Raw genomic sequence first — 12,539 nt, 5'->3', positions numbered from 1 at the left:
AAGTAGTAATCACACATTTTTAGCAAATGGAGCATGAATACAAGCAGCAACCACTCCAAATCACCAGTACAGACAGGAAATGCAATTTTTACCTTATTTACCACATGAAGAACTACTAGAAAATATTGACAGTTGATGTAATCAGGGCATATATCTTCTTTTTGCTTTTAAGCAAAGTTTCTCTTCATTCCTATGTTTTTAAGCCACACAGAATGTATGAGAGCCATGTTAACATTAAACTCATTTACTAACTGGTATCCTGCCCAAGGATTATACTTAGGTAAATAAAGTATATATCAGAACTATTTTATAGACTGTTTTACAAATAAGATTATTGCCAAAGGTGCATTTTCGTTATGTAAAAGTTATAAGTGTTTTGAAGTTTGATTAATGTGCCACAACTGAAATTTTCCTAGAAAACTTGGAAAACTGGAGAATCTTTTCAACATCATCTCTTTTCTCAAGCATTTTCATATTGCTCCTACAGTTCTTAGTATGATCTTAATATAAATTAGATAATAAACTGAACAATAAGCTGAATAAATGTCCTAGCTAATAAGGACTTTTAAAATGTAAAGTTAGGCATTATATAGTAATACAATCACTTTAGTCAAAAAGAAAAATTTATTGATCTAAAAATATTGTCAAAAAGTTTAAGCTAAGCAAAAATTTCATTTAAGCTTAATGCTCTTTTTAACTCCTGCACGAATGCCAGATAATTCACCACTGTAACGCTGCTCTTCTCTACGAACTTCACGAACCTGGCCTCTTCTTCGAATTTTGGCTCTTCTGAACTTCTCCCTGTGTTTCACTCTGGGATTGCGGTCAATCTTCTTTCTCCTAGGAGTAAGTCCCCTATTTTTAGCAATCTGATAGGTAATGGCTCTCTTTGCATTTTGATTTTCAAGTGCCTGTTCTTCGGTGCTGTCTTCTTTCTTTCTCTTTAACCTTTGCCTTTCTTCCATTTCTTTATAGTGTTTCAGTTCAGCTCCTTCGTCAAAATCAGAATCATCAGAAAGGTCTCTAACAGCAGAAGTCTTCGAAACAGACTGTGGTTTGGCCTTGGAGGATAAGGCTTTTGGGTTCAGTTCTTTCTTTACAGCATCATCCTTAAGTGTGAGCAGATAACGAATTTCTGAGGACAGCTTCTCATCCACAACCGACAGCTTATTGATCAAATTTCGGTAGGTAACAAGCCTTTCTATGACAGGATGTCCGTGAGCAGGGACTCTCTTAGCTTTCAGGATCAAATAAAAACTGATGTTGGAGCAATAATTCAAGTAGAGGTTGTACTTGGTCCTCAAGTATTGGCTTCCTTTCCCGGGTGGAATGACCCCTTGCTCCACCAACTGTAACAATGGCTCCAGCTCATCTTTCACCTCTGTTAACTTGACTTTCAGGTCCTCCATCAGCTCCAAGAGCTCTGGCGATTCTTTTCGCAACATTTTCAGCTTCTCTTTCACCGAAACTTTAGCCAAATCCTTCTCGACTCGTGTCTCCGCCTCATCTACCCGAGGGACCGGTTTTGCAAAGGCCTCCACCCAGGCGACCCCAAAGTCATCTTCCTGCAGGGCTTGGGCTAGGCGCCGCTGAAGGATCTGCGCCTCCTCCTCCTCCTCCCTTTCCTCCTCCTCCACTTCTTGTTGACTCTGCCGGCCTCGGGACTTGGAACCGTAGTCCGTGTCGTAATACAGTTTTTTCCTCTGACCCCACGACAAACTGGGATCCACAGAGGCCTCAGCTTCACTCTGCACGGAGCTCCCACCATCATCATCATCCTCACCCTCCTCCGTATCCTCTGCACTCCCTCCATCGTCGTCGTCCTCATCGCCAACATCTAGGGCTAGTACCTCCTCCTCCTCCTCGCCATCCTCCTCGTCTCCGCTCTCTACTTCGTTCCAGCCCCTAGCCAGGGCGGCCTGGGATCGCGCCTCATGAAACTCATCTACCTGGTCCTGGTAGTAGCGGGAGTCCCCTGGTGACGGTGGCAATGCTGCGTTGTCTTCATTTTCGTCCGCGGAAGTGCGGCCCGCCTTGGCTCGCACAGCTGCCCACTTGGCTGCTCCACGCCGCCGGGATCTCCCCACCATGGCTCACCCGCGCTCTCAGGCCCTACAGCGACACCGGACTTTGGGCACGAGCCACGCGCCCCAGCAACACGCCGCTTTTAACGGCCGCGCGCTCGCTTACCACGCGAGTTGGCGGACGCTCGGTCGGACACAGGGGCTCCCACCTCCTTCCGGCTCCCAGCATGCTCCCCGCGTAGCGTGTGAACCAGCACTTCCGTTCGATCTCTAGGCAGGGTCACGTTGACACCCCTTGCCTTTTCGCTATGCTTCCGGTGAATTAAAATCCTTCCGTGTGGGAACAATAGGTTGAGGAAGCTCCGTTCCCGAGAACTCTTTCCGGAGTCTTCCGTACTTGCTCTCGCGAGCCTGGGCGTGGCCGGGGGACGGAATCCTGACAGCATGGCCCGGCAAGGTCATGGGGTCCGGTAGAGGGCGCTAGACTTCTGCGCCTGGAGCTTCACTGCGCACGTGCCCAGCGACAGGGCGGGGAGCAGCGTGTCCGCGGAGGCAGTTTTCCTGTTCCTTGGGTTTGTCAACCTGGAAGGGTCTCAGGTTGCTTTTTCGCCGCAACTTCTAAATAGCACGTTTCGGGACACGGCGGCCTGCGCTGGACCCCACCGTCCCACGCCAGCTCCGGAAGGGCGCGGGCCTCCAACCCCTCCCTGCCCGCCCGACCTGTTACTGGGAGCCCCAGGGGGCACGGGGGAAGGCAGAGCCCCGCTCCGGTGGCAGCAGAGATGGATGCTCTTGAGAAGGGGAGCAGCTCCGCGATTTCTCTCTCTCTCTCTCTCTCTCTCTCTCTGAGGTTATAGTGAGCTCTGCTTGTGCCATCGCACTCACGACATCTCGTTTTGAGTGGAAGGCGAGTTTGGAAGGTGACACGTGCTCGCTCCGAGGCCGCTGCCCTAATGCTCCAGCGCGGATTCCGCGCCAGGCTGGCGCGCCAGGCCGTGAGCCGGGCTCGGGAGAACCCGGGTGGGCAACAGCCTACGCTGTCCCCGCCCTCCTGGAACGTGCGGGCCCCGGGGACGCGCCTTGACCAGGGGATCACAGGACCCTGCCAGAGTGTCACGAGGAGGAGGGCTGTGATGCGCGCTGGGGACCATCCCTCAGCAGGTGGCGGCCCTCAGTGCACACGTGCCAGCCTTTTGGGGCTCGCCATCTCCCTGAAAAAGGGCTTAGAGCTTGGCCTGCCCGGTGGCTCGCGCCTGTAATCCCAGCTTGGAGCCTCACTTGGGAGGCTCACAAGAGGACGGTCTGGGCCCAGGAGTTGAAGACCATCCCGGGCAACTTAGGAAACCTCGTGTCTACCAAAATGAAAAAAAAAATTAGCCAGACCTGGTGGCGCACCTGCAGTCCTGAGGCAGGGTAGCTAGCACAGGTTAGACATAGATAGGTAAATTCTCATAGGCCGATTTTAGGAAGCATTGGGAGATTTTTGAAATTAAATTTTGCTGCAGACCAAGCTGACAGTCTACCCTATGCCCTCAACCAAACAAAAGAAAATCCTATCAGATGTAAAAATAGAACAGCCCAACCTTTCAGCACAAAGGCTCAACCCCTCCCTCTCCCCAGCTTGTTTTATAAACACGTTAACCTCATCAGCCCATCCTGACCTTCATGACAGTTCCCATCACCAGGGCAGCAGTCAGGTGGCTAACCCATCCATCTGCCTGCTGTCAGTGGCGGCGCTTACCGGCCCGTTGGTGCCGATGTGGTCGAGACCACCACCCAATCCCCTTAATGACCTACCCCGATCAAAGGGAAGGTTTAAAAGGCACTCGCCTTCAAACAGCAGCTGCCATTAATTTGTTAAACTGTGGTGTCTCTACGTGGCTCTTTGAGGTATGGCCAAGATATTTTCTTAGCTTGGGCCCCCTCCCCTACTTTGGGGAGATGAATCTCCTTTCTCTCTCTCTCTCTCTCTCCCTTCACTTTCGAAATAAACTTTGCTTGAAAACTTTGCTGGCCACTCTAAAATTCATTTTAGAAACGAGCCCCCAAATCCACAGGTTCTGTGCCGCTCTCCATTGGCGTCAGTCCCAGCTACCGCGGTAGATAGAGGCAGAAGGATTGCCTGAGCCCAGGAGGTCTGGAGAACCACGATGGTGCTACTGCACTCCAGCCAAGGTTACAGAATAAAACGCTGATCAAAAAACCAAGAGTGCTTGCACAAAGTAGGGGTCCAACCGCTATTTGTTTAATGAGTAAGTGTTGAGATTACAGTCCCCAGTGCCAAAAAAAAAGTATACACGTTATAAGTATGACATTCATGCAAAGGATGGTATGAATCAAATGAATACTGGTGTCATCATGCGACAGGCAGGACAGTCAAAATGGCAGAAGCACACGAGCAAATGTCATACTACACATTTCTATACTATGTTAAAGTTTGTGTGTCTGTATCTATACATGGATACATACACACAAACTTTAACATGGCGGCAAAGAGATAGGCACTCAGTAGCTCCTCTCCCAGACAAGCCTATCATAAGTAAAACACCAGGAAGGACTCCCCAGTAAACGAATTATGTTTTGGAGGGCGGGCCCCTTGTAGTCAGGCTTCCCACACTAGCTAAAAGTTCTGGGAACCCACCGGTATCAGTGTACCAGCTAGCATTGTGAGAGGCTGCATTCCACTTCAATGAGTGTGTGTGTGTGTGTGTGTGTGTGTGTTTATTTTTTGACAAACCCTTGTGTCGAGGGCTGACTTTCAGTAGATCGCAGCGAGGGAGCTGCTCTGCTACATACGAAATCCTAACCCAGAAGCAGGTTGTCTGTGAATGGTTTAGCATCAGGTTCCCCACGAGCATGCAGTGCGTGAGGGGCAAGGGGCAGCCACCTTTCCGCCCCGCCCCGAGTCCCCAGATGAGCTCTGCATTGGACCCCGACCAATGCTGGGCAAAGGGTGCCCTGCCACCCACGAGGCATCCGGCTGGCAGGGAAGGGTGGGGGACCGGCTACCTGAGGCCAACAGAAGTTCAGCGGCTTTGCCATATCGTTCTGCCTGGAAGGGATTCTGACTTAGAGGCGTTCAGTCACAATCCCACATGATGAATTTTTTTTTTTTTTTTTTTTTTTTTTTTTAGTCCCACTCTGTCACCCAGGTTGGAGTGCAGCAGCCCTCTCACGGCCTCTGTAGCCTCGACTTGCTGGCCTCAGGCGATCCTTCTCCCTCAGCCTTCCAAGTAGCTGGAACCAACTACTTTCATTTTATACCTGAAGATTTTGCCTTCAGCAAGTATTAACTAAGAATGCCACACACTGTAGTGGATCCAAAAGTGAATTAGCCAGTTAAGCTTGTAATCAAGTAGAAAAGAAGACACGCATGCAGATTGCTAGACTAGAGGGCAGTGTGTGATACAAACCTAGTGCTCTAAGAGATCAGAGGGGTGAGAGATAACCTTGAGATTGTTATTTTGGAAATATTGCTTAAAGAATGTGGCATCTAAACTGGGACTGTAATTATATCCTTGCTTTAAATGTATTAAATTTTCATTCTATCTAAACAAACTTTTAGGCACATAAAAAAAATCAATTGTTCTGTTCATTTTCACTGCAAATTATTTGAGAATGTATAGTCATACTTCAAGACCAAAATGCATATATTATTATAGATAAATTAGAAAAATCTTTTGGATATTTTAAATGGGAATGATTCCATTAATATTATTTAGCTTATACTAAATATTATATTTCCTAATCAGAACAGAGTTGCAATATCCAGTTCAATATCCAATATTCAATATCCAGAGATCCAGAGAGTATTTTATTGATTCCAGATTATTTTTTTTGTTGGGGACAGTCTTACTACCTTCCCTAGGCTGGACTAAAACTCCTGGGCTCAAGTGATCTCCCATTTCAGCCTGAGTAGCTGGGACTACAAATCCATGCCACATCTCTGGGCTTCTCAGATCCTTTTGATAAAGGACAGTTTAAAAGTCAGTTCTTTGATTCCAGCAGCTCTCATGTATCTTTCCAAAGTCTAATCTTAAAATTATTTACCACTTATATAAGAAACTTTTTTGGTTGAAAATGTATATTCCTAAAAAGATGGGTTAATAGCTTTATCATATCATAAATGTATGCCAAATTAAAAACTAAAACACAGAGTCCCCAGAGAAAAAACACATATTGAATAACAATTGACATTCAACGATTGCATTTATAGCAACTACGATTTATCACTAACTTGATTTTTTTAAAAAAAACATTATTGTGGTTTCTGGCTTAAGAATTAGTTACACTCATGTAGGCCAAGTTTTTTTTTTTTTTTTAAAGAATACTCATTTTGTCTTACTCTAGTCCCTGTAGGGAATTTTCTTACTGTGGAACATAGAGGGGTGTGTGAATGACACCCTAGGTGATGATACACTCGGATACTTCTTTCAGGGCCTGTGTTCTGGGTGGTTGAAGTTATTCTGTAAACAGATGAGCTTAAACTGATCTCTGTATCTTCCTGAACTATTGAAGCAATAATAATTAACAGTAGCTAACATTGAGTGCATTTATTATATACAGGTATACTGTTATAAACTCTTGACAGTCAAGGGACTATAATAATCTCTTATTTAGAGAAGAGAAAACTGAGGCACATAGAACTTAAGTGAGGTCATAAAGCTAGTAAGTGGTAGAACTTTCTAGCTTTGGGCCCAGACAGTCCAGCACCAGAATTCATGCTGTACTGTAACTAGCTATTGCTCTATACTGACTGTCAACTGTTCCCTTAATCCCAATTTAGTCTCTGTGGTGCACTGGATCCTGCGTTGTTAGATATACCTTCCTAGAGTACAATTTCTATCACCCTACACCGTGGTTCAAAAACTTTCAATTACTCTCAGTTACTATAAAGATAAAGTTTACAGCAGACATGGCCCTCCAGCCATACTGTTCATTACTCTCCTACTGGAGCCTTCAGTACTAACTCAAGGGCTCTGCTGCACTTTATTCTTCAAACATTGCTCTGCAGTTTCCTTACTTGTTACTTTGCTCATCTTTTCAGAGTTCACATAATTACCTATATTAGAAACATATAAATCATCACAGGCATCTTTTTTGTTAAGATATTCTCACACAGACCCAGTCATAAGGGGACCTGTATGAGGCTGTTGGAAAGTTATTTTTGCTCTGATCTGGGCTGTACAACCTTTCCTGTGCCGTCTTTTATCTTTTCCTTGAGATGTCTGTCCTTTCCTTGATCTTGAGCTGTGGTGTTATCTTTGTGTTTTTGAGTTGGAGTCTCACTCTGTCGCCCAGGCTGGAGTGCAGTGGCAGGCTCATGACCACCACAGCCTCGACCTGCTGGGCTCAGGCCATTCTTCCTCCTCAGTCTTCCAAGTAGCTGGAACTATAGGCACGCGCCACCACACCTGGCTAATTTTTTGATTTATTGTAGAGATGAGGGTTCACCAAGTTGCCCAGGCTGGTTTTGAACCCATGGGCTCAGGCAATCCTCTCACCTTGGCCCCCCAAGTGCTGGGATTATAAGTGTGAGCCACCGCACCTGGCCTGTTGTTTTTTTTTTTAATTAAGTCTTTGATTGAGCCCTTTGATGTATATTAAATAAATTTTTTTTTTTTAAGAGTTATTTTTGGTAGAAGGAAGTTACCAACAGCCTGGGTGTCCATCCCTGGGAGAGCAGGTCAGTAAAATGTCACAGTTGAACAGCATGGAACTTAGGAGCAGAGAGTGATCTTAGATTTTGGCTTGTCCTGGCTAGCCCTGTTTAGCCTGTTTTTTTTCCTCCAGTGTAATTATCAAAGCATTTCCTTTTACTCTTGTGATTCAGATGACAAGTTTTATAGTCATCTTAACTACACAGTAATTGGAAGCAGTGGATTATATGTCCATATAGCAGCCTGAGTGAGTCTTAAGAACAGTGTGCTAAGGGAAAAAAGTAAAAAATACAATGTAATAAGTAATAAAATACCATTAGCATAAATTAAAAATGCATGCACAACAATATAATCATACACATTTTGTAAGAACATAATCAAACAAAATAATATGCATTAAACACCCAAAAAACTACTGCTTGTGAAAGGATGAAGACAGGGATGAGGATTGCAGACTAGAAGGAATAGGAGAGAAACATACCACAAACCAATGATAATGTGCCAGGAACCAAGGAGAATGAATTAACTGTATCTGAAGTTCAATGAAAAAGCAAATAAGCAAACAAAAAATGACCATATCAATTCCCAACTTAAAATCCTTCAAAAGCTTCCCAGCATCTATAGGATCAAGTTCACATTCCTTGTGGCCTGACTCCTGCATGGAAAACAAACTTCCTTTTGTGCATAATTGTGCTTGATTTGTGTTGTTCAGAATGACTTCTTCCTGTCATATGCACAGCCAAGTTCAGACTCAGACTCCAAAGGCTGTGGTTTCCAAGATAGATTCTAGATTATATGATAATCTTCCTTCTTGGCAGAAGGTGAGGGCTGGGAGGGCAGGGAAAATATATTCAATCCAGGTGAATATGCTTCTGTACTTAGTGTCAGCATTTGAGAGCAGAGGCCTTTAACAGTGTCTTTTGAGTTTCTTAGTTATCAGCACGTCTTTAATTTTTAAATTTAAAAGTGATTAATATATAAAATGAAATATTTAATGCACAGCTTTTGTGAACTTAAGATAATAGCCAGGTGTGGTGGCTTGTGCCTGTAATCCCAGCACTTTGGGAGGCTGAGGCGAGAGGATTACCAGAGCCCAGGTGTTTGAGACTAACCTGGGCAACATGGCTAGACCTCATCTCTACAATAAAAATCAAAAAATTTGCCAGGTATGGTGGCGTGTGCCTGTAGTTCCAGCTACTTGGAAGGCTGAGGTAGAAGGATTGCTTGAGCCCAGCAGGTCAAGGCTGCGGTGGTTGTGAGCGTGCCACTGCACTCCAGTCTGGGTGACAGAGTGAGACTCTGACTAAAAAAAAAAAAGAAAAGATAATAGTTGATGCATATTACTTTTTATGGCAGCATTACAGGCTAGATTGAGATGACTGAAGCTGTTAAAAGAAGTAACATTTTTATGCTCAGAAAGGTAGTAATAGTAAAATAATAATTTGATCTGAGAATAATAATGATAAAATGTATTCTTGGTGTTAATAGCTACCAATTTATTCAGATAATTTAATATAATCACAGGAACTTGCTGGACTATTTTTGAGTGCACAAAAGAAAGAAGGCTTATTTTTAGTTACAAGAAAGAAAATGGAAGAGATGAATGCCATCTGCTTTCATCTCATCTGGTTTCATCTGTCAGAACCACTTACTCTGAGAGCAATATGTTACAGATTCTTTTTGCAAATAAGGTCTGTATCTATTTTTAGTCACAAAAATCCTAAAAGTGATTTGAAAGTAAAATACAGAACTTCTGCCTAAATATGCAATAAATATTTGAACCTTTAAAGCTTTTAGTTAAAAGGACCTGGTTTGGTAGGCTTAATTACAAAATGAAGAATTTAACACAATTTTGATGCTGCTTTCCCTTCCAAACTCCAATTCAACTGAAAACGATGTCATCATTTTCTAAACATAATTTTAATCCTCTTTTATTTTTTAATGAGGAAACTTGTAAACACAACGATTCATATGTTAACTCTTGATCCAATGATACCTATAGCTTTGATGATGGAGGGCTTTAGAAACATAGCTTGTGTACAATTTTTTTCCTGAATCATCTCTCATTCTCCATAGAAAAAAGTCCGTGGCTCTAAGCCTCATAATCAGGGACTACCTTTATCTGGCCCCAACTTATTTTTCCAGTAGGTTCCTACCACTTCACGAATTCTACATTCCAGACACACTACTCATTGTTCTTTTTCTTTCTGCAACTTCTTTCTCTTGGCTCTTTGCTTAGGCTGCACATCTCAACTTTACATGACCTTCAAGGTCCACATAAAATCATACATTCTTCATGTTCCTTCTCTGATATGCTTTGTTTCCATTAGCATCTTCATTTTTTCCTGTATTAGGAATTTCTAAACCTTTTCTTTCTTTCTTTCTTTTTTTTTTGAGTCGGGATCTCACTCTGTCACTCAGATTGGAGTACAGTGGCACTCACAGCCACTGTAGCCTCCCAGGCTCAAGCAGTCCTCCTACCTCAGCCTCCCTAATAACTGGGACTACAGGAACTTACCACCATGCCTGGCTAGTTTTTTATTTTTATAGAGAGGAGTTCCCGCTATGCTACCTAGGCAGGTCTTGAACTTTTTGGCTCAAGCAATCCTCCTGCCTCGGCCTCCCAAAATGGCCTATACTTGTCTTTTCTGTCAGATAATCACCATTCATCTTTGTAAATCTTGTAATATCTAATATAGTTACTTATACATAGTAAATACCGATATGTAGTTGTTCAAAAATGAGTTAAATTGAGTTCCGTTAAATTTCAATAAGATATTAGAAGTTATTGAAAACAACCTAAGAATTTAATGAGCTATTTGCAATGTGACCTTAATCTATGTCTATTTTGGTTATTAGGAAATAAATTAGACTTTATGCCAAGAGTAAAGGGGAACCACTGGAGGGTTTTAAACAGGGAAAGATTGGAGAATTGACAGAAAGAAGTTAGTGTAAGATTTTTACGATCATCTAGGTGATTGATTTCTGTGTCTAAACTAGGGTCCTGGGAATAAGAATATGAAAAGTAGACGTATTAAGAGCTAATTAGGAAACAGTATTATAGATTTAGTGTCTGATTAAGTAAGAGGGTGAGGAGTTACAGTGACTCTCATTTTTTTCTTGGACAAGTCAATGGATGATGTTCCTTCCACTAAGATTGAAAACTCAGGAGAAAAGGGCTTAGCAGAGGGCAGGAAATTGGAAGTTAAGTTTTGAATACATTGCATTTGAGCTATCTATGAAGACAGTCATGTCTTCAGATGTCTTCTTGACAGTTGGATTTAGGGGTCTGAAGCTTGGAAGAAAATAATCTGAGCTAGGAGATTTTGGGGTCTTTCAAAATCAGTTGAAACATGGGACTATATTTGATATTTAACTAAAAGCAAACAAAATCAGACTCTGGATTGTTTTGACCTAAGTAGCTAGCACACATGAAGGAATAGACCAAAAGAGCTACAGGACCTGCTGCCCTACAGTTTATAGGACTGTCTCCAGGTGTCAAAAGGCTTGGGTTAAAAACTGAGCAATTAAATATGTAATTAAAGCCTCAATGTGCACCTGACACATTTTTATCACATCTCAAAGTTGTAATAGCAGTCTAGGCTTCTTCCATTTGTTATTATCAAGAACATTGAATATTTGGCCAGGACTAGTGACTTATGTCTGTAATCCCAGCATTTTGGGAGGCTGAGGCAGGAGGATTGCTTGAGCCCAGGAGTTTGAGACCAGCCTGGGCAATATAACAAAGTCTCATCTTTACAAAAAGTGAAGAAAAAAAAAAATTAGCCTGGTGTGGTGGCATGTACCTGTAGTCCCAGCTACTTAGCTGAGGTGGAAGGATCACCCGAACCTGGGAGGTCGAGGCTGTAGAGAGCTGTGATTGTGCCACTGCACTCCAGCCTGGGCGACAGAGTAAGACCCTGACTCAAAAAAAAAAAAGGAATATTTTGGTAGATACTATTTGTAGGGACTGTACTAGGTACTTTAAGCCCATTATCTTATTTAATTCTCACAGTGTACCATTATTATCCTTTTTTTTACAAGTGAGGCTCAGAAGTGTGAAGTAATTTGCCCAAGATTATATATCTGGTGGTGAGCCCAAGACAGTGTCACCCTGAGGTTGGTTTACTAAATTATCGTATTCTATTGTTTCCTAGTCTATATTTTATCACCAGTGAAGTACTTAATATGTAGCTTTTCAAAAATGAGTTAAGTTGAGCTCTGTTAAATTTCAATAAGATATGGCCTCAGAGCCATAGACACTCAGAGACATGGTATCAATTGTAACCAATACAATGGCATCAAAATAGGTGAATTAGGGCATCAATCCTATTGCATTTCTCCTGTCTTGTTTTGGGGCTTGAGAAATCATGAATGTCATAGGTATGTTCAGAGTACAGGCAAATAATCATAAGACATCATAAGCGAATGTTATCCAGAGATTGGTCCATTGTAACTTAATTAATTAATTTTGGAAATATTTCATCTTTTGTTTTGTTTCTGTGATATTGATAAAAACTGTTTAGTTAGCTGTGTGCAGTGGCTCATTGTTATTATCAATCCCAGCAATTTGGGAGGCCGAGGTGAGAGGATTGTCTGAGCCCACGGGTTCGAGACCAACCTGGTCAACTTGGTGAGACCTCATCTCTACAGCAAATTAAAAAATTAGCTGGGCATGGTGGCGCGTGCCTGTAGTTCCAGCTACTTGGAAGGCTGAGGTGGAAGGATCACCTGAACCCAGCAGGTCAAGGCTGCGGTGGCTGTGAGCATGCCACTGCGCTCCAGCCTTGGTGCCAGAGTGAGACTCTAACTGAAAAAAAAAAAAATTGTTTAGTCATTGTAATTTACTTCCTTT

At 43.0% G+C, this 12,539-nt stretch overlaps 1 protein-coding gene across 1 annotated transcript; it reads right to left on the bottom strand.

Moving 5' to 3' along the window:
* Positions 1–605: 605 nt before the first annotated feature.
* Positions 606–2,201, bottom strand: UTP3 (UTP3, small subunit processome component). Its single transcript, XM_008063211.1, has one exon. The coding sequence runs from the start codon at positions 2,088–2,090 to the stop codon at positions 672–674; it is 1,419 nt and encodes a 472-aa protein (XP_008061402.1). The 5' UTR covers positions 2,091–2,201; the 3' UTR covers positions 606–671.
* Between the last annotated feature and the right edge of the window lie 10,338 nt (positions 2,202–12,539).

The sequence above is a fragment of the Carlito syrichta genome, unplaced genomic scaffold (assembly GCF_000164805.1).
Source record: "Carlito syrichta isolate Samal-C Ts95f unplaced genomic scaffold, Tarsius_syrichta-2.0.1 Scaffold306677, whole genome shotgun sequence".
NCBI classification, from domain to species: Eukaryota; Metazoa; Chordata; class Mammalia; order Primates; family Tarsiidae; genus Carlito; species Carlito syrichta.
Note: the sequence above shows the minus strand (reverse complement) of the source record. Positions and strands in the feature narration are given on the sequence as shown.